At 40.9% G+C, this 22177-nt stretch overlaps 1 protein-coding gene across 9 annotated transcripts in view; it reads right to left on the bottom strand.

The window, feature by feature from the left end:
- The window catches only part of arid1b (AT-rich interactive domain 1B), a 214300-nt gene that overhangs the window by 138171 nt on the left and 53952 nt on the right, over positions 1-22177 (bottom strand). For all 9 annotated transcript variants that reach the window (XM_058089846.1, XM_058089848.1, XM_058089845.1 and 6 more), the window contains one exon: positions 4260-4457. In XM_058089846.1, coding sequence (XP_057945829.1) covers positions 4260-4457 — 198 coding nt within the window. The remainder of the gene's footprint in view (positions 1-4259; positions 4458-22177) is intronic.

Raw genomic sequence — 22177 nt, forward strand, 5'->3', positions numbered from 1 at the left:
TACAACAGGAACAGATTATTTATATTGAGATTGTTTCCTATGGGAAAAAAATTGTTTCAAAATACAACCAAATCAGAAAATGACCAGCATCCCAGAATGTATTTATGTATTTTTTTAAGGTTTTCAACATGATCATGACTATTCCATAACAATGCCATGATATTTGCAATTACACACTCCAAAAAAGGTGTATTACAAGACATAAGATTAAAGTTTCAGTGTATAAAAGCAGACAAGTGCCTCCACTCCACTGCATGTTGAGTATTTTTTTTTAAACTAAAATAGTAAGGCTTAATTTTTGGTTTTAATCATAATGAAAAGCAGCGGACCTTTTGTTCATCCGCTAATGCGCACGCACACACACACACACACACACATACACACACACACACTCATCAGGCAATTCACAGAGGTGGACGCATCTCTGTGACATGTTGCCTGGCAACATCCCAGCATGTTTGGCTGTGACAAGCAGGGGTCTTAGCCCTGAGGCGCAATGCATCATGGGGGATTGTGTGTGCCATGTCTTACATCACCCACAATCCTCATTGATGGAGTCGCAGTCATGACAGCGAGGTTGATCCTTAGCAACGTTGCTATGACACCATTTGAAATTCTACTTGCTGCATCTTTCCATTTGTAATTAAGTCACGTTAGCAATCTATATTAAGCATACTGCTTTTTTTTTTTTTGTAGACCTTTCCACTTCTCTCAGACGCGACCTCTGACCGTGTTTCTGTAGGTGAGGCTCATTACTCTCGTCTGAGCGTGTGGAATTAAACCTCCTCCGAACTCATTACTGTGAGCTAGATTCTCGCTGCTGCAGATAGGCGATGCGGTGGTGGTGCTGCTGCTTTTAAAGCCAGGACCAGATAATTAGAAACTTTAGAAGCACAGTTCCCATGGCTATAGCCCGAGTGAACAACTAATTCTATTTGAACTAATTACGTTCCATAGTGCTATGCTGTGATTGCTATGCTGATGCACAGCCTCCCCTATGTAATACGCCTAAGGGTCTCAACACTAAATAGTACCAAGGATGTATTATTTCCTGTGTGAGTGAATGCAGCGTCTGACAAAGTTTCAAATCATATACATCTCTCTCAGCATCCGCTGTATCAATCACAAAAACTTGTCTGCAGCCTCCAGAAAGTTTGCTTCAGGTAGTATAATACATCCCGATATGTGAAGGGATTATGATCCGAGACCACCTGTGAATAGCGAATAAACGTGAGTAATTGAGCCTAATAAAGTCTGGGTTATGCTACTGCATCTACATTGAACCGTATGCTACACAGGTTCTCTCCGCCGCCTCCAAATCGAGCTTCTCTTCTAATTTCAGACACACATTTGCAATAACAGTGAGTCTAACTTAAGCGTCCATCATGTCCGTCCCTTTATGTTGCACATCCGTCTCTCCCTAGACAGCAGCCACAGGGACAGTAACACTTGTGAATACTGAATAGCACATTTTCAGCTTCCGGCTCAGTTTTTACACTGAATGGACCCAAAACAGCGCTCCCACAAATAGAACTCATTCTGGCTGCATGAAGAACTCTACAGAAACAATGTGATGACATCATAATAATACTAAATATCGATGAATTTACATGTGGAATGGCTACCTGATATGCCACCGTTGTAACAGCAATTACAGCACTCGGCTGGGGACAAACTACATTACAACTTTACAAAGTTGTTGTGCATCCCGATGACACTTCCACTGTACATTTATCTCAGTATAAGATAATGATGTGTAGGGTAATGGTCAATTAAGAGTTGTAACCCTGTGATTGTTTTGTAAGCTATTAATTAAATTGGTCCACTTACTGCAACTCTGTCTGGCACTTCCATTGAGCTTATATAAATCAGTTTTACTACAGAAACATGTCCAAGTACGTGTTCATTAACAAAATGCAACATCAAAGATCCCAGTGTATAATGAACTATATACAGTATAATCAACAGTGGAGTACAAGCCATGGCGCGGAAAAGAAAGAACAAACATTCATTACAATACATTTTTAGTTCAAGTACACTTGATATACAATAAATAAAGTGTACAATAAATGGTTTGTCATTATTGTCTGGGCGAGGCTGGGCCGCATCAGGTTCCCCCCCCCCCCCAAAAAAAACGCATTTATTAAAAACAGAAAAATGAATAAACTTTGCTTTGGTTTCGATTTTCTACAAGAAAAGCTCTGATAAAACATTCCACTGTTCTCAAATATCTTACTTTTTATTTTTCTACACAAATTGAGATGAAAAATAAATAAACAAATCAAGAATAAAGAAAATCAATCAATCAGTAATAAATAAATAAATATAATAATAATAATAAAACAGCAAATAATAAAAACTTAAGAAACCACATATAGTTGGTGGGTAGACAAATTATTTTATTAACAAAGCATTATTAGAGCCCTGTAGACATGACAAAACACGACTATAGTCACATTTATACTCTTTTTATTTACAACATATTGTGCAACTGCAGGGTCTTGAGACACATGCTAACTCGCAAACTAGAGAGCTAGCGACCTAAACGGTAGCCTTCAAGTTATTTCCTTTAAACTTAAATAGCCAAAAACTTACCACTTCCACACGGATAACTATTAACAGTTATTTAATATGAACATTAATCAAACGTAATAATTTTTTCTGGGTACATGATACCATACAGCATCCATATCAAACTTGCGCGGGCCGCATTAACATTAAACTTTCATATCAAGGCGGGGGCCTCAAACTGGTGTCCTGCGGGCCATATCTGGCCCGCGGGCCGCGTGTTTGAGACCCCTGCTATCGGCGATACAGATCAGTGGCCGATCGATCAGAGCACCCCGAGTTTTTATACATTTTTGTGACTGAAATTAGCTTTCAAACAATGTAGTTTATTGCAGACCAGGTTGCATTAACTCTACCTTGGAAAATATCTATAATTACATGTATGCAATGTTTTAAAATGAATATATGTCTGTTAGCATCTGTTCCCCTCTTGGTTTATCTGTCACTGTCTCGGTGTAGTCTTTCTAAATTTAGAAGCTCACTCGTGTGAGGTTTCCAAGTCCAATGGAACAGACAAAGCTGTGACAGTAAATAGCAGGCAGTGACAGCATAGGACACTGTGCCCCCCTCTCTCTCTCTCTCTCTCTCTCTCTCGTTCTCGCTCTCTCTCACACACACACACACACACACACACACACACCACCCAGTACAATAAAAAAGCTTGACTTGTCATCCTTTAAATGTGCTACTAACCTACTATAGTCCACAATCTAATGCTAATGACATACACACGTTCCTTTAAGTGTCCATGCACATCCTTCTTGTCCATACGAGATTTATTTATGACTCAATAAAGCAAAACAAAAGCACCGTTGTCTCCAAGATACATCTGTTGTGTTGCAGACGGTGTGAAGGTGGTTATATGGGATGTCGTTATGTTCTGCAGGTACTGAACTACAGAAATACGCGTGAAACTCAACCAGTATAAAGCATGTTATTCAACATCGGGCACTCAATTGAACAAATACTGTATAAAGGACAAATGCACAGACTCTGCTCACCCCATCAACTCCCCTCCTCCTCCAGTGGGAGTCTGAAGGGAAGTGAGTGATGAGTAGGAGTGACATCAGTACATGTCTGCCTGTAAAAAAACCTGCTCGGTAATTTAGGCCTTGTCTTAAATTGAACCCGCAAAGCCTTCAGGGAAAAATATATCGTCTTTTTCTGATGACAAGTGTGTATGTAACGTTTCAGGGATTTTTTTTTCCAGGAGCAATAAAAACTTGGTTTCATAAAAACGACCACAAACGGACAGTTATTAGACAGCTTTAGCACCTGTAGAGTAAATCTGTCTTTTCACAGCCATCATTGTACGATGTTGGACATTTCAACTTAAAATGTTTCAGCTGGCTTGTACAAAGTGTCCGAATGAGGATGGATGTGTGAATGTCACAATAGTGCGAGAGACGTTTACATATGGGATGCTCCTGTAGCAATGGCAAGGAGCAAAACTACATATTTTTACAAATCAAAACACTGATATTCAAAGGTCCCATATAATACTAAATTGACTTATTATTTAGCCACAATGTTACAGTAATTTATGTAAGGGAACACTGGAATTTCAACACATGAAACCGGCAAAATGATAAAACGGTTTTGTCCATAATTGTCCATATCCACAAACACACACACACACATACACATATATGTATATATATATACAATACATCTTTGGTTTGTGGCCATACCTGCTGCTGAGGATACTGCATGCCGCCCATGCCTATTTGACTCCTTCCCTGCATGCTCATTGGATAACGCTGCGAAGGAGGTGGCGTGTATGGCTGGCTAGGAGGGTAAGGCCCGCCCCCTGGATGCTGTGGGTATGGATTGTTGGCCATGCCATACAGCTGTGAACGCTTCATGGCAATGAAATCCATGGAGGACACCTATGGAGGAGAAATTGTATTTGATTATTATTATTATCACGCATGACACATAGTGATTATGTTGTATTGTATGACATAAATTCAACAATCATCTCCAATGCAGCGGCCTTTGACACAAGTCCATTAAGTCCACACCCCTCTAAACCACAGCAACAATTGATTTATGTTATAATTACATGCTGATTGGAGGCCTTAAATGGATGTCTGCAGGTCATGAATGAACTACAAAAGGAATTACTTAGCAAAGATATTTATTACATTGCTACAGGGGGCCATCTTAGCTGGAGGAAAGCCAAAATAAAATGATTCAATTATAACACGTCTTTATTATAATGCCTGAAAAGGTTTTAAAGGTTGTAAAATGGCTTTAAAACAAGAAGAAACAATAGCAATAAAAACTTTATAGCCCTTTTCACCACAACTGCAGACCAACAAGGCCAATAATCACTTGACAACATTGTCACCTCACTTGTTGTCGCTTACAGCAAAACAGCACAAAATATTCATTCTTGAATTGGAGCTTGAATTCAAAAATAAGGAACTGGATTCAATTGACAATGGGATTCAAATCCCTGCAGTCAAAGTAGCACTCGTGTCCAAAAAAGAAAAAAAATAGGTGTCAATTTATTTCACAGTGAGTATCTCAATGTATTTTAACAGGGATTTTGAGAGACACTGAAAATTCAGGATCAGTCGAGGCTAATCCGTCACCTGTAGATACGTGTTTGTGTGTCGGCCAGGCAGATAATGTCGACTTCCACCGTGCTACCTTTCTCCTCTCCGGCTTTCGCCCTTTTGTCTCCGTCGTGTAGGATCATGTGTGATTTATGACATTTTGTTCCTACTGTTCCCTCCACACACTTTCACTTCTCTCTCATTCTCTCTCTCAGCTCCACTGAGCATAGTGCATACACACTCCACCACCACGCCGCTGCCAACTCCCTCCTCCCCAGCTCAATATCACCTCGTCGAGTGTGGAGGAGAAATTGCCGCTGCCTCATATTGCCAGGTTCATATCAAGAAGACATGTCAGGGGATGGAGGCACTTTATTCAGCAGGTTACGGGCAGCGGTCTGGCTTTTAAAGTGGTTTTGTCTACCGAGGCATGTGTTTGGAGTAGTTTGGGCTATTTCACAGTGTGAAAAGAAAAGTGAGTGTGAAAGCGTGTTTGTGTAGCGAGAGAGAGAGAGAGAGAGAGACAGTGAGGGAAAGCCGGAGAGGAACTAAGGAGAGAACTCAGGGGGTCTGAAAAGTTGTTAAGCAGCATTGAGGTGTTTGCGGCCTCATGCGAGAAAGGCTTATCTTGGAAAGGTCAACATCGGCAGAATTTCTAACAGAGTAAAAAGTGGACAGATTCTTCTTGCTAGACCAGGGGTCTCAAACATGCGGCCCGCGGGCCAAATGTGGCCCGCAGGACACTAGTTTGAGGCCCCCGCCTTGATATGAAAGTTTAATGTTAGTGCGGCCTGCGCAAGTTTGATATGGATGCTGTATGGTATCATGTACCCAGAAAAAATTATTACGTTTGATTAATGTTCATGTTAAAGGTTAAATAACTGTTAATAGTTATCCTCCCTATCCGTGTGGAAGTGGTAAGTTTTTGGCTATTTGAGTTTAAAGGAAATAACTTGAAGGCTACCGTTTAGGTCGCTAGCTCTCGAGTTTGCGAGTTAGCATGTGTCTCAAGACCCTGCAGTTGCGCAATATGTTGTAAATAAAAAGAATATAAATGTGACTATAGTCGTGTTTTGTCATGTCTACAGGGCTCTAATAATGCTTTGTTAATTTTAATCTAAAAAAATAATTTGTCTACCCACCAACTATATGTGGTTTCTTAAGTTTTTATTATTTGCTGTTTTATTATTATTATTATATTTATTTATTACTGATTGATTGATTTTCTTTATTCTTGATTTGTTTATTTATTTTTCATCTTATTTTGTGCAGAAAAATAAAAATTAAGATATTTGAGAACAGTGGAATGTTTTATCAGAGCTTTTATTGTAGAAAATCGGAACCAAAGCACTGAAAAAGTTTGTATATTTTTCTGTTTTTAATAAATGTGTTTTTTTTTGCCTTGCCCAGACCCTAGCTCCAGTGGCTCCCAGGTAAAGTGAGTTTGAGACCCCTGTGCTAGACTACTTTATGCAGTATTTCTCATACATACGCCTGACACAGAGACATTTGGACAGCCGTAAGTACACACACACGCAATATTAGCGTTTTGACTTGATTTGTCAAATGCTCATTAATGTACACGTTTGATCCTTTCAGCTTGCTTCTCTGCCTCAGCAGTGAAATCTGATCTATTTTTTTTGTTGGTGAACTTTATGACGATGACAGGTGTGGTGGTGTTATTTCTGCCAAACATCGGAATGCGATGTTGACAATCATATCCACCCCCTTAGACTGCAGAACGTTGGCCATCTGTTGATCCATCGAAGCAACAACATGTCATGTCCTATGTTATCAGCTGCCCTGGCATAAGGCCTGCATGTAATGTGAAGCCCTGTCACAATCACATTTGCACATTTATTTTGCACATCCTGTTCACCATTTTGCTTCTTTAAAAGTATTGACTTTGTCAGTTTGTTTACAAATTGATGCAGTATAATTCTATACTTCCTTAATGTGTTTTGTCATGTTCATTGTTCTGTTTTTCTCCCGAGTTGTTCAACCTGCATCCCATGTCTTTTAACATCATTATGGCTTCTGAGAGATTAATTTCTGTCTCTCGTCCGCATCCAAACACATAAATTATTTTGCTCTTCTTTAGCATCATTCTCCCCTTTAAGTACTGTAGATGCTCGTAAATTACCTGCCTTTAAACTTGCATCAGAATATAAAAAAAAAATCCAAGGGATGCTCATGGAGCAGCACAGGCAGTGGGCAGTCGTGTATTTACACCTAAAACACCGACCACCCCCCTTCTCATTATAGGCAACTCGTGCAGCTGTACAGAAAAGGCAACTTTTAATACCAATATTGGCTGACACCAATATCGATCCAATAGCGCAGTGAAGTAGAATAGTAGAATAGTACAAGTGATATTACTGAAATAGTCAACTCTAGGTATGAGAAAAACTTTCAGTCACATCTCGTCAACGGTGCAGCCACCGATGCTTCTTTTTTGCTGATATCAATATCATATTGGCATTATTCACTTTGTGCTAGTGGCACTGTGTAAACGGATAGCACTATTTACTCTAGGCAGTGTGCAAATTCAGACTATATGAACAAATGTATGGCTGCTGTAACTTTATTAAATTAGTACATTTTTCATTCATGTTTGCTCACTCTGAAAAGGGCATGTACCCAAAATACACAAGCCCATAAGCCATAGTGACACTCACCAACCCCAACACACCATCCAGTTTACCAGCTACATCTCAAGAGCTCCCCCACTTGTAAGAACTACTGAGCCAACTCAAGTAAATCCCCTCACACAGCTGCCAAGTGTATATAGTGTACACACACACACATACACAGCTTGCAAAAATGTAACACCGCAACACTTAAAAATGCAATGGAATCAGAAAATAACTTCTGAGTTTTGGGAATGGAGAAGTGGATGCTCGATTAAACGCAAATACACACACACACACACCGGTGAGGATTTGTCAAATAAAGTGGCTGCAGTAAAATTACATAGTGCCAGCAGACACATCCGTCCATCTACCACATGTGACATTATCAACACAGGCAGTTAACTCTCCTCCTCCCCAAACAGAGCGTCATATCTGCCCTCATGACAAGTTTCACTAAATGAGATTTCAGCCCACTGAAGGCTTCCTTGAGATATGGCCAGCGATTCCCTCAAAGCACAAGAAACAACATTTCTTGACAAATTGAAACATTCCTTTTTCCTCTCCTTAGAGAAATGAGTGTACTTAGGGGGGGAAATCTGAATATGACATGAACAAAATCATGTTTGCGCCAGGGGGGACAGCAGATAAAAAAAAAAAAAAAAACAATTGTGTTTTCCCCATTTGGTTCATCCGGGCGTGATGCAATCAACGGAAGGTAAGAGGTGGGAAAAATATGAATATAACTGTTAAATTTAAAATTCAATTGATGAAGCCCTCTCTCACTCTTATGCATTGCATTTTAAACTTTCAGCAGCCTTTTTTTTAAATTTCCTTTGCAAAACAAAGCCATTACACAGAACACAGTGAAACCAGCTAAATGGCTTTTCTGAGTTCATTCAACAAACTTTTTATGACAGAAAACAGATTCCGGTACAGCTCGCTTTTATATGGCGAGCTGTATTAGCAAAGACAGAATGCTCCACACAAAAGGCTCAGAAATGTGGATTAGGAGACACACGCTGGGATGAAATGAGACATAAAAACAACATTGGACTACGGCTCTGATTGAAATGTAATTTATTATTCTAAAGACAGAGGCACATGCACAAACAGGCATGCTCCTGTGGATATTTCAGAACCTCACAAAGCCTCACATCGCACACCCAATGTCTGCATCCGCTCGTTAATGCATTCATCTAATGTAACACAACAATGGCAACCTCACTATTAACCTCATTCTATGTAAGATCATTTAGATATGTATTCCTGGCTTTCAGTCGACTAGAGATGCTCCATATTGGCTTTCTATCCAATATACCAATAATGTCCAGCTGCCGATTTCAATATTGGCAGCAACTCTTCTCAAACTAATGTTGTGTGATGAACACACTGTGCTTCTCTTACTGGGATGCCACTGCATGCATTTGAAAAATAAACACTGTTTGTAGAAAGTAAGAGGCAGGGTACACCCTGGACTGTTCACCAGCCAATCACAGGGCACATATAGACAAACAACCATTCACACTCACATTCATACCTATGGACAATTTGGAGTCGCCAATTAACCTAGCATGTTTTTGGAATGTGGGAGGAAACCGGAGTACCCGGAGAAAACCCACGCATGCACGGGGAGAACATGCAAACTCCACACAGAGATGGCCGAGGGTGGAATCGAACTAGCTGTGTGACCTGTGCGCTAACCACTCGACTACTGTGCAGCCCTGATAGAAGTTGTGAACCCTGCAAAACGTTCCTTATAAAATTTCTCACTGTGGCTTGGGTGTGGTGAGTTTGAGGCTCGTGATGTGATCATCCATCAGACAGCGGCTGTAAAGCCCCGGGTCCCAAGAGTCTGTATTTGCAAATGTGAGTAAAAGTACCATCTGTGTAAGAATTGGACTTTTAGTGCAGGAGGAACTTTTGTTGTATGACGGTCGAGTGCCAGCATTTTGTCTCCTCTTCCGGCACAGAACAGGGAGTTGGCTGTATCTCCGGTTCAAAAGATAGCGGATGCAGCCTGAGGGGCCCGGCAGAGATGGGCAAACCTGATTTTAATTCAGGTTTTCAGTTAATAATGTGAGACTAGAAATAAATGCATTGTGAAATTGCAAATAGTTGTGGATGCAAAACAGCATTTTGTTCATGTTCTGGTAAAACAAGCATATTGGCTTTGATTGGCTTAAAATAAGCTATGGCATGTATGTGATCAGTATTGGCATCGTATTGGACAATTTCACTCCTAGATTATCGGGATCGGTATCTGCAGTATAAAACCTTGATCGGAACACATGCATATACATTGTGTCTCAACAAAGTATCAATTTTTTAAAAAATACACCCGTGGCTACGTATATGCTAACCTGCAAAACAGTGGTATATACTGGCACAGAAAAAAATATTATGTTTATTTTATTTACAGTTCAGGTTGGATTTGATTTTGCTGCGCTGCAAGGATTTGCTGTGCGTCGAGAACACAAGGTCAGTGCAGCTTAGAGGGAACGTTGGTCTTCATGTAACCTTCATAATGTTCTTTATGGTCTACAAGCTGCTTTATTGAGCCACAGTTACCTCAGAAATGGTTTAATCCTCAAAGGAGCTATTATGTTTCTTTTTAGTATCAGTTAAACGCTGCGTGGAACACGCATGTTTTTCCTCATGGAGAAGTTCCTTAAATAACATTCCAGGATGAGCGTTACAATGAGTATAGCTCTATCACATTTTGAATGCCATCTTAACAAAAGCATCAAAGCAGAGGCTCCGAACGCCTCTCATTTGTTTTCTTCCGGCGACTACTGCCCACTTTTATTCCTATGTAATGAAACCTTTTAGCTGTGTGAATTTGTGAGTAGAAACAAATAAGCATAATTATTGTCTATGGATCTTCTTTATACTCAGTGCACTGTGTGTCTCTTTCTGGAGAATCAACATGCTGCAGTCAGAGCCCGTCGGTCTGCTGGGACAATCATTCTTGTCTTTTATGTTATTTATTTATACCATGCAGCAAAGCACTCACCAATTCCTACTACACAGCGGGGCCCAACAATGCCTCCGCCTGCAGAACAAAGCTACGCATTTGAGGCTTGAAACCCTTTGCGTTTGGGCCTACTGTTTTAGAAAACTGAGAAAAATAGAAACAAGGGAAGGAGGAAAAAAGATGGGGGAGGGAGAAACAGAGACTGCAGCAGTGGGCGACTACAGATCGAGTTCCATATTAATGTGTGCAAATTCCCCCGCTCCTGCTGACTAAGATTAGAAAAATTAATTTCATGGATGCAGAGACAATACTGATGTCATCAAGTGGAGAGGAGAGCAGCAGTGTGTTAACTCTTCCCTGCCCGGCCTCTGCTAAGAAGAGTCTACTCTGGGTTACCACAAAAGAATATATGGCGGTGAAATAGCTTTGCCGTTCCAAGACGGACAGCTTCAGTCAATTATGCTTTGCATCACAATCTCATCACCTTGTTAGGAAAAAAGTCATGTAAGAAATGACAGCGAGAAGAGGAGCTCCAGTCCACAGGCAGCCGGCTGGAGCTAAACCGTCCCTCCTAAGCTCATGCCTGCATGGCATAGACATCTGCAGATGTCTTTGCAGCCGAGGATAAAATAATCCGAAGAAAGAGCAGGAGATGGCAGGTGGAGACTTCCAGATAAACAGCGCATGTTTGGCAATGGGATGGTGAAAATGAAAGACAGGCGGAGAGAGAGAGAGAGAGAGAGAAGTCAGATAACAGGCTGCCGTAATGCAGACAACCAGTGTGCTTTTGTGTTTGGCGCAATGCACATAATTGCTCTCTGTGCTGTGTCGCTCTGGTTGATGGTGAGAGGTGTGCCCTCTGCGTTTGACACCAATATTTACACCACAGACACACACGTGTGCACAATACACCCAAACCCTCCCGACCTCCTCCCACGAGGCTGAGGAAAAGTTGCAGATCGCACGGTTCGTCACGGCCATCACAAAAACGTCATTAGCGGAAGGGAGGAGGAGAGCGGAGGAGAAACAGGGAGGGTGGAGAAGCTGCTTCATCTGTCTCAAGTGAGATTGGGGTCGAAGGGTCACCATAGCCCTTTTCCTTTGCTGAATGAGAGCTGGAGAAGTGGCAGGGACAAAAATAGGAAAGAGGAAAAGGAAGAAAAAAAACTCAATGACAAAACAAGATCTGTCTGACATGCTTGTGACACCCCATTAGAAAATGAAAACAAATAAAAAACAAACGGTGCAGAGGAAACGTGTGGGAGAGCAAAGACCTCAAATTTGCCAGTCAAATCTATTTCAAAGACGCAGGTTTATAAGGCTGAATGGATTGTGCTTTTCAAAGCTTGTCAAATGCTCCATATTGTTTTTCCTATTAGGATGTGTTTTGAAATCATCTTTACCGCAGATCTGCAGTATCTTCTATCAAAAGCCTGAAGACTGCAGTACTGGCAGTACTTTCACTAATAACAAGACTGCACGGTTCCTTTTACTGATGCGAACCACCGAGTGACCTGATACATTTCCCATCATCCATGTTTTCCGCCTGCTACAACACTGGGACCCATTTCGTTTAGTGGCCGTGGTGGAACGACTGGAATGTGCTCCTCGGCCCCCAGAACCCCATGGAGGCTGGCTCTTATGAAACCAAATGAAACAGAGGGGGGAAGAAGAGGAAAAAACGATGGGTCCCAGACACCAATGTGTTTGTAAGGTTGTTGTTTTTTTTTTTATAAATATAATGTGACTTTCCTACAGCGGTGCCTCCAGGTCCAATTTAAATGACAGATGCTGGGGGTGAGGTGGTTGGTTACAGCACGCCTGACTGCCATGTCCTTTGTGACCATAACATAACAAAGATAACTGGAATGGTACTCTGTAATACTCATTCTGGCAACACAGAACCATACATGTTCATCAACATGTTCATGTGACTCGAGCTGAACAAAAAATGTTACATTCCAGTTCTGTAGGTGGCAGTAATGTACATTTACCACCAAATATGTCACCAAATATGACACAAAGCACCTATTTTTTTTATCTCTGTAAGTTGGAGATGTTTTTCTTTAAAGGGGACCTACAGTATTATGCTCATTTTTTGACTCTTTATATTGAGTTGTGGTCTCCTATAGAGCAGCTACACACAATAAGCAGCACAGAAAACATTCTAGATCTTCCAGAATCTGCACCTATTCCAGCTGTATTTCCTTTGATTTGTGCTTCCTGCCAAAACGGTCTGTTAATCCACCCCATGGCCTTCCTAATGGCAAGTGCTTCCTGACTATGAACCGTATAAGGAAGTCTGCCCCTCTGTGATGTCACAAAGGAACAGTTTTACCACACCTTTTCACACCGAGCGTTTTGAGCCATCCCAACCTCATTATCTGTGACTTTGGCGTTGTTTAACACGAGAATACAACATTGTAACTACATTTATAGGTCAGAAAAGTGGAAAAAGCATAATAGGTGCTCTTTAATTTTCTCCAGCTTCTGTGCCTTCCCTGAAGTCTTCAGGCACCTCCAAGTGAGGGAAGGCCCACCTCACACTTGGAAATTGCTCTAGATTGTGCTAGAAGTTACTTGGAGTTACTAGGAATATTTAAAATGCAAATTACATTCTTACTGTCTTTTGCCATAAATCATCCATTAATTAAAAGTGATTGTTTGCAGCTGGCTATATATTGTATGCTTTTTCAACCAAAGTATATACTAAGACCACTACCAACAGCCGGCATATGTTACCAATAGTGGTTTAAAAGAACAGACTGAACAAATAAATGTCTACACAGTCTAACTGGGGGTTTTCCACGCCCCAGTTTTTGTATGATTTGTTTTTAGTTTAAAAGTTTTGCTAAAATTTTGCCTTGGTTTTTGTACATTACCCCGCTAGCGCTTCCATCTCACGTTCAACAGATGGTAAACATGGTTGATACCGTCTTTGAAGACCTTTATACCATCTTTTTCACCGTTCACTCCTGCTATGCAGCCTCTCAAAGCCATATTTCTGCGAGGGATATCCCATCATTCGACATAGCAAAGGGATGCTAACAGCTGCTCCCAAGTGTCAACAATGGCGCAAGCGACAAGCTAAAAACGTATTAAGATGAACATCCATGCTTTGATATCATGCTTAACAGAAATATTGAATAATATTGAATTAAATATATACATAAATATATACATATATATATATATACGTATATATATATTTTTTTATAACAACTAACCACACAACATAACATGGTGCCACTATAGAATCACTGTTGTAATTTAAAACACAATTTAAGAATTCCTGCAATGTTTTTGGTCAACAATAATCCCAATCAAAAGCACATTATGTTAGGTGTTGCCAAAGTCTTGTAAGAACAAATCCCAAACAAGGAAATATGGGTAAATTCCAAAACCTATTTGTGAGTAAGGCCCATCTGGCCCAAAGACAGTACGCATGCTGTTTGAGTAAATGGGCTGCCCTTTTGCTTCCCCGAGTGTCCTGCAGTCAAGGCTGAATTACTGCTATTAAACATGCAGGTTAGATTTCCCTCTTATTCTAGGGAATCACCATCTTTGCTAATGGGGGAGGGGGTGGGGGGGTCCTACATGTTGAATCATTTTGAGCCAATTCCTGTATTGCCAAGTGTGTTTATGAATTAGCTATGGTTATTCATGATATTGTGCTCAGAGTAGGATGAAAATACATAAGTGAATACTAAGTGAGCAGACCAACACAAATGATGCTAAAGGGTCCTGAGGGGGCTCTCTCTGCCATCCATTAGTCTTGCCTGTAAGGCAAAGCTTAACGAGCTTCTGAGGCCGGCCATTGGGGGGAGAGGGAGCATGGTGAATTATGAATGTGTTATCTAAGGCCACAACACAATAGGTCGCCCCCATCTATGCTATTAAGCCTTTGATTTTCTTTAGCACACCTAAAATACAGGTAAAGGATTTCAATGAAAATGCCTTTCATCAAATAATCAATAAATCCCAAATGCACTGCTCCGATAAACAACACATTTGTCAAACTAGGTCACACACATGGTGTAGTTAAAGAGGCTCCCCACTAAAAACAGGGATTTACATTCAGGCAGTTTGTTTTGGAGCACTGCCCAGTCCTCAAGGGTGGAACCATCCATATTTCTCCTGCGGGTGATCTATCACTTTAGCAAAAACACACAAACACAAACACACACGCACACAAAGAAATAGATATCCTGACCTTCGTACCTCAGGCGGATATTAGATACTCATTAAAAGTCACCTGAAACAATTTCAACCAAATTGATTTCATTATCGAACCTGGCATGACACGCGAGGCCCTCACGTCTGATAACCCGGTGAGAAATGTACAAAGTTTATGAGGAAAAATAAACTTTCTGTATATACTTTTGATACATACAGTGGTGTGAAAATGTGTTTCTTCCTTTCCTGATTTGGAAAGGAACACTTAAATGTTTCACATCACCAAACAAATGTAAATATTAGTCAATGACAACACAACTGGACACAAAAAAGGTACGGACTTTGACTAAGCCACATTAAAAAATCATCTTTTGTTTTTCATCAGCCAATCAGAGGTGGACTTGCTGGTGTGTTTTGTCCGAACAGGTAATGAACAGTTACTGAATATTCTCTTTCAGGATTTTTTGGTAGACAGCAAAATTCATGGTTCCATTTATCACAGCAATTCTTCCCAGAACATCACACTACCACCACCATATTTTACTGTTGCTATGATGTTCTTTTTCTGAAATGCAGCATTGCTTTTACGTCAGATGTAATGGGACACACATTCCAAAAAGGTCAACTTTTGTCTCCATAAACCACAAAGTATTTTCCCAAAGGCCTTAGGGTTCATTAAGATGTTTTCTGGTAAAATTGAGACGAGCCTTAATGTTCTTTTTGTTCAGCAGTCTTGGAACTCTGCCATGCAAGCCATTCCTCCCTTAACAATAAAAAGTTTCATTTTAAAAATGCATTTTGTGTTTCGTTGTATTATAAGATGAAAAATAAATAAACAAATCAAGAATAAAGAAAATCAATCAATCAGTAATAAATAAATAAATATAATAATAAAACGACAAATAATAAAAACTGAAGAAACCACATATAGTTGGTGGGTAGACAAATTATTTTTTTCAGATTAAAATGAACAAAGCATTATTAGAGCCCTGTAGACATGACAAAACACGACTATAGTCACATTTATACTCTTTTTATTTACAACATATTGCGCAACTGCAGGGTCTTGAGACACAAATGCTAACTCGCAAACTAGAGAGCTAGCGACCTAAACCGTATCCTTCAAGTTATTTCCTTTAAACTTAAATAGCCAAAAACTTACCACTTCCACACGGATAGGGAGGATAACTATTAACAGTTATTTAACCTTTAACATGAACATTAATCAAACGTAATATTTTTTTTCTGGGTACATGATACCATACAGCATCCATATCAAACTTGCGCGGGCCGCACTAATATTAAACTTTCATATCAAGGCGGGGGCCTCAAACTAGTATCCTGCGGGACACATTTGGCCCATGGGCCGCGTGTTTGAGACCCCTGGTTTACACTGTTAAGGGTGTAACAAAATAACACATTCAGACCCCTAAGCCCTACCCATCTGATCTGTGAGATCTGACATATGCAGTGGTGAGGTACCAAAAGTGTGGCGCTAGACGCGCTGCAGTCTGTCAAATAGTCGGAAAAAAATGGACATTTTCTCGGGACATTGTGAATTGGGACAGAGAAGATTCCAAGCCATTATATCAGCATGCAACCCAGATTGTTTGGTGTTCCACTTCTTTTTGAAGTAAATGGAGGCAATATCACCGAACCTAAAAACATACATTCTGATGCACACACCAGCACCACCCAACCTTGTTTCCTCACACACACCTACACATAGAGGTCACTGGAGCAGCTGCAGCAGACATGGCCTTCATTTTCTCCTGTAATGAATGGGAGCGTCCACTCTCCCACCCCACTATGAAGATCTCCCCACCCTGAAAAGAGCTCGTCGGCCTCGATAGCAACTTCCTGGAAATAAACTTCAAGCCCCCCACTGCCACCGCAGCCCCTCCAGGTCACCCTCTGGGAGGCCGCAGGCCCTGTGAGGCTGAGCCAGACCTTCCATCTCCTCGACCCTGACTGGGAATCAATCAAAGAGAGGCGGGGGGAGCGGAGTCGATCAGTAAGAGGCTGCAGGCCTGTGGGGGCCCTGATGCATGGTCTGAGCACACCCGCATAGATTTGAATCACACTTAACGTCACCATTCACCCCCCTCTTTATTACCAAACCCCTGCAGGGCAGCTATGTTTATAGAGAACTGGTAATGTTAGCGCATATGAAAAACATGTGTCCTGGAAAACTGAATCAAATCGAACAATTCAAGCCGGACTTGATTTGCTCATAGTTACCTTTTATGTCATGTACTCCTCTTTTATAGTTTACAATATCCATTTGTGTATATTGCAACAAATTAACTAGAATTACATGGAAGAATTGCAAAAATGTGCAGTTACCTGAGGCAAAATTGAAAAACCACACATTAACCACACATTGGTTTTAAAGATGCAACTCAGGGTTTCAACTCTTTTCAAGGACATTTTCAAGTTGTAGCATCATACGAGTCAATACGAGCAATACTTACAGTTGCTGGTTCTGCCTCTAGGCAATAAAAGTCGCTAAATCTGGCAACAAAGTCAATTGGAAGCACTGCTCTGAGCTCAAATGCAAGTGTGATTGGCTGGTAGCACCCCATGGGGCGCTGCGCCGGTGAGAAGCAGAGAAATGCTGTGCCTTAATGTTGCCCACAAGATAAGGTGACAACAGACATGAATGCGCAAAACTTCACAAGGTGGGGCAGGGGGACGCATAGTTTATACTTTATTCTCACATTCCATGTGTTTTCCATGACTGAAACATTTTCCAGGTTTTCCACTACATGTGCAAAACCTGACCAACTACAATACACTTTTCAAATAAGTGGAACTGCACAATCATTGACCTTTTACTGTATGTCCTGTTTTTTTATTAAAGCTAGACATATTTATGTGATGTACAATACATATTTCCCAAGAGTGGCAACATGTCTGCTCCATATTACACACTACAAGTGAAGGAGAAGTGCTTTGAAAAGCATTATAGGCATTATAGGCAAGATCAAGGCAAGGGTTTTGAGTATGTTGTACTCACTTTAGCAGTTTTTTTTGCTCTGTTGTGATGATTGCTGGCCCCAGTGACACACTTCAATTACACATTTAACCGATATGTAGTTTCACTTTTTTTAAATGGTATGAATAATCTCTATGAATATTCTGAACTGCAGTTTGATCATTGTTGGCCTTCAGGCGCCATCGGTGATGTGCAGTGAGGTTCAAAGCTGGTAGTTCACTGACTCCATCCATCCATCCATCCATTTTCCTCCACTTATCTGTGTCCGGGTCATGGGGGCAGCAATCTCAGTAAGGAAGCTCAGAGTTCCTGGTCTCCAACCAAATTTTCCACTTCAACCAGGAGAACACTAAGGCGTTCCCAGTTCAGCTGTGAGGTCTTCCCCCGGAGGTTGGGAGAACTCACTCCCAACCTGGACGGTGCAAGCTAGCTTTTTCCGACTTCAGTATCATGGCATCATACCATGGCCTCAGATTTGGAGGTTCTGAGTATCATCCCAGAAGCTTCACATTCAGGTCACAGCTTGATGAAGCCATCAGGACCACATGGTCTGCAAATATCAGAGACAAGATCCTAAGACCTCCAAACTGGACTTCCTTAACATCGTGGCTGTGCCAAGAAATTCTGTCCATGAAAATTATGAACAGAATCGGTGACAAAGACCGCAATGGTTCACCAGGAACAGGCTCTTGCTCCAGTTCTACAACCGGACAACAAGGTTGAATGTCTTTTCAAAGCTGTAGTTGGGAAAACTCTCATGTAGAGGATTAATAGGATAACGGGAAAAATGTGAAAATAATGCATTTTTTCCTGTTGTACTTTAAGTACATATGCACTATCCTTCTCCAGGAAAAGCTCTGTTACTTTGTTGTAAAAGTCTGATCACCTTCTGTTGAGCTTGGATATATAATCCTCTATTTTGTCAGTCAAGTTGATTTATTCAGTCATCAGGGTATAAAAATATCTTTATCGTATTGTTGATTTGTTGTCAAATCTAGCTCTCGCTGGTGCTGCTGACACAAAAAAAATGCTAGATTCTATGGAAAGACAGCAGCGACAAGCACCTTCCAGCTCACATTGTGAAGTGGAGTATGTAGGTGTGTATTCTGTATCTGTAGTTCTGTACTTTTGGTCTGATTAGCAAGAGTGTCACATGTCGACAATGGACGGCAAACTAATTGGAAGTGAATCTCTGCTAGTTGGAGGGAAGTAGTGCATTATTTTCCATTATTTGCATGGCTACAGTGACGTCATACATGGAGGATTGAACTGAAACAGATATTTGCTGAATAGATCTGTATAGAAGTGCTGAATAGAAGTGTATTATGACCTTAGGGGAATCAAACTATAAGTAGGGCCCTATAATTTCCGCGTTCGCGGAATCGCGGACGGAATCGCGGAATTGGACAATAAAAACGGAAATTATCTTGAATGCGGAATATCGCGGAAATGCTGTTTTCATGAGAAAGAGGAACATAAACCTGGGGAATCGTTCCCGTAGGTCGGTAATCAATGTGACACAATACCTGCCTACCGCCCTTTTTCAAACATGGCACTCCCCCCCCCGTCTGCGAAGAAGTTGCGCAATACCACGCTAACGCCGAAATACAGAGCCGAGCAGTACCCAGGTGACTTCTATGTATCTGGTGACATGTTATTTTGTACTTTCTGTCAACACTCAGTTGACTGGAAGCGAAAAAACACATGTGATGACCACTTGTGTTATCCAAAAGTCATCTAAAAAAAAAAAAAGAAACGCATAGCGCTAACGCTAGCAGGCAGCCCCGACAGACATGCGTTACTGACTCGTTCAAGTCAGCGGACTTAAGAAAAGACTTCGTCGAGGATTTTGTGAGCATGTGTGCTGAGGCCGACATCCCCTTGGAGAAGTTGGGAAAAATACGTCCTTTTCTCGTGAAGCACTGCAAACAGGGAGGAGCGCTGCCTGAAAATGCCAGCAGCCTCCGACAACTTCACCTCCCCCGAGTGTTTGAGCAACACATCTCCTCTGTGCTCCAGAAGATCCGGGGGAAAAAAAATATCCGTTGTTGTGGATGAGACCACTGATGCTAGGGATTGCAGTGTGCTAAACATCGTTATTGGTAAGTTAATGTTAATTTATCAGCCTAATACACAACGTAGTGGTAGTCACCATCTGTGTGTGCGTGTGTGCGCGCGCACGTGCGTGCATGTGCGTAGCTAGATAGATATATAGTACCTAGTGCAATGTTGTGTTACATGATGCAGTAGTAAAGTATTGAGGAAAAGTGCAATATTGTGTCGCCTCAATGAATGTAAGTTCATTTCTAATTAATTAGTGTGCATTTTATTCATAAACATTATTAAAACGCACTCTTTTGTGGTAAAATGAGTAAAAGGTAAAACAAAAATGGAATTCCAAAAAATTAAAACGGAAAAAACGGAATTTGGGAAAAAATAAAACGGAATTTGGGAAAAAATAAAACGGAATTTATAGGGCCCTATATAAGTTAAATCAACCGACTTACACCTCACCAAGTCTACCAATCAGCATGAGTACAAAACGCCGATGAATGAGGCCCTGCATCATTTAAAGTATTGTGTGTGCGTCTGTGATCAGTGTGCACCATCTGTTTCCAGATGTTGTGTAGAGCACAGCCAGACGCTTGGCAGGCCATCTGACAGGCCTGTGTTCCTTATTGATAGAGGGATCACAGAGGCAGAAGAGTCAGCCATGCTCAGCTCGACCACAATATTGTCCTGTCTGCTGTTATTCATCTCAGTCAGCCAGGGGAGAATGTGAGCTTGGGAGCCAAGTTTAGAGCTGTCAGAAGCTGGCCAAATAGGAGTTGAATGGCTTTCAAACATTTGAAACGCAGCGTGAGGATGTTTGATTTGTCATACGCATGCAGCCATATTCCTGCAGCACAGCTAAATAATTCCTTGGTACTTTGATTTGGAAAGGGATTTTTAAAGACTTGTCAATGACGCTGAAACTGCCCTGCACAGCCGAGTAAACAGCAGCAAGGGCCAACATGTTGGATGAGTGGTTGGACTGGTTCCTCCAGTGTTGCAGTAAAAATCACTATCAATAGAATCACTGCCTGTTTAAACTGTAGATGTGTCAAATCACTGAAATGAAACAAGTAGGTGTTATATACTGTATTGGTATTATTGAAAGCATTGACGTTGAATAGCTTAAACCAGGGGTCTCAAACCCAATTTACTTGGGGGCCACTGGAGCTAGGGTCTGGGCGAGACTGGGCCGCATCAGGTTTTCCAAAAAACATTTATTAAAAACAGAAAAATGAATAAACTTTGCTTTGGTTCCGATTTTCTACAAGAAAAGCTCTGATAAAACATTCCACTGTTCTCAAATATCTTACTTTTTATTTTTCTACACAAAATAAGATGAAAAATAAATAAACAAATCAAGAATAAATAAAATCAATCAATCAGTAATAAATAATTATAATAATAATAAAACGGCAAATAATAAAAACTTAAGAAACCACATATAGTTGGTGGGTAGACAAATTATTTTTTTCAAATTATAATTAACAAAGCATTATTAGAGCCCTCTAGACATGACAAAACACAACTATAGTCACATTTATACTTTTTTTATTTACAACATATTGCGCAACTGCAGGGTCTTGAGACACATGCTAACTCGCAAACTAGAGAGCTAACGACCTAAACGGTAGCCTTCAAGTTATTTCCTTTAAACTTAAATAGTCAAAAACGTACCACTTCCACACGGATAGGGAGGATAACTATTAACAGTTATTTAACCTTTAACATGAACATTAATCAAACGTAATAATTTTTTCTGTGTACATGATACCATACAGCATCCATATCAAACTTCGCACTAACATTAAACTTTCATATCAAGCGGGGGGCCTCAAACTAGTGTCATGCGGGCCACATTTGGCCCGCGAGCCGCGTGTTTGAGACCCCTGGCTTAAACTAACAGCCTAAACTAAACATGATCTAAGTGACCTTTCAGCTATTTCCATGTGTAGATTGCTTACTGTGTTGATAAACTGTCCCCCTGACCCTGCACCCAGTGTCATCTTTCTTTCCAGGCTCCTGCCAGGATTATGGAGCAGAGCTAACGTTTATGGAGGGCAGAGTCTTTTCCTAGGGCTTTGATCCAGCAAGTTCAATAGTTTATAGTTTTTGCAGAGGTCAACCAACAGGGGCCATGTGGGCAGCAGCATGTGTAAGTGGAAGCACATTGAGCTGCTAATGCTAAGCAGTACCTCAGTGTCAGTGCAGA

Source organism: Doryrhamphus excisus, chromosome 13, assembly GCF_030265055.1.
Source record: "Doryrhamphus excisus isolate RoL2022-K1 chromosome 13, RoL_Dexc_1.0, whole genome shotgun sequence".
In the NCBI taxonomy this organism is placed as follows: Eukaryota; Metazoa; Chordata; class Actinopteri; order Syngnathiformes; family Syngnathidae; genus Doryrhamphus; species Doryrhamphus excisus.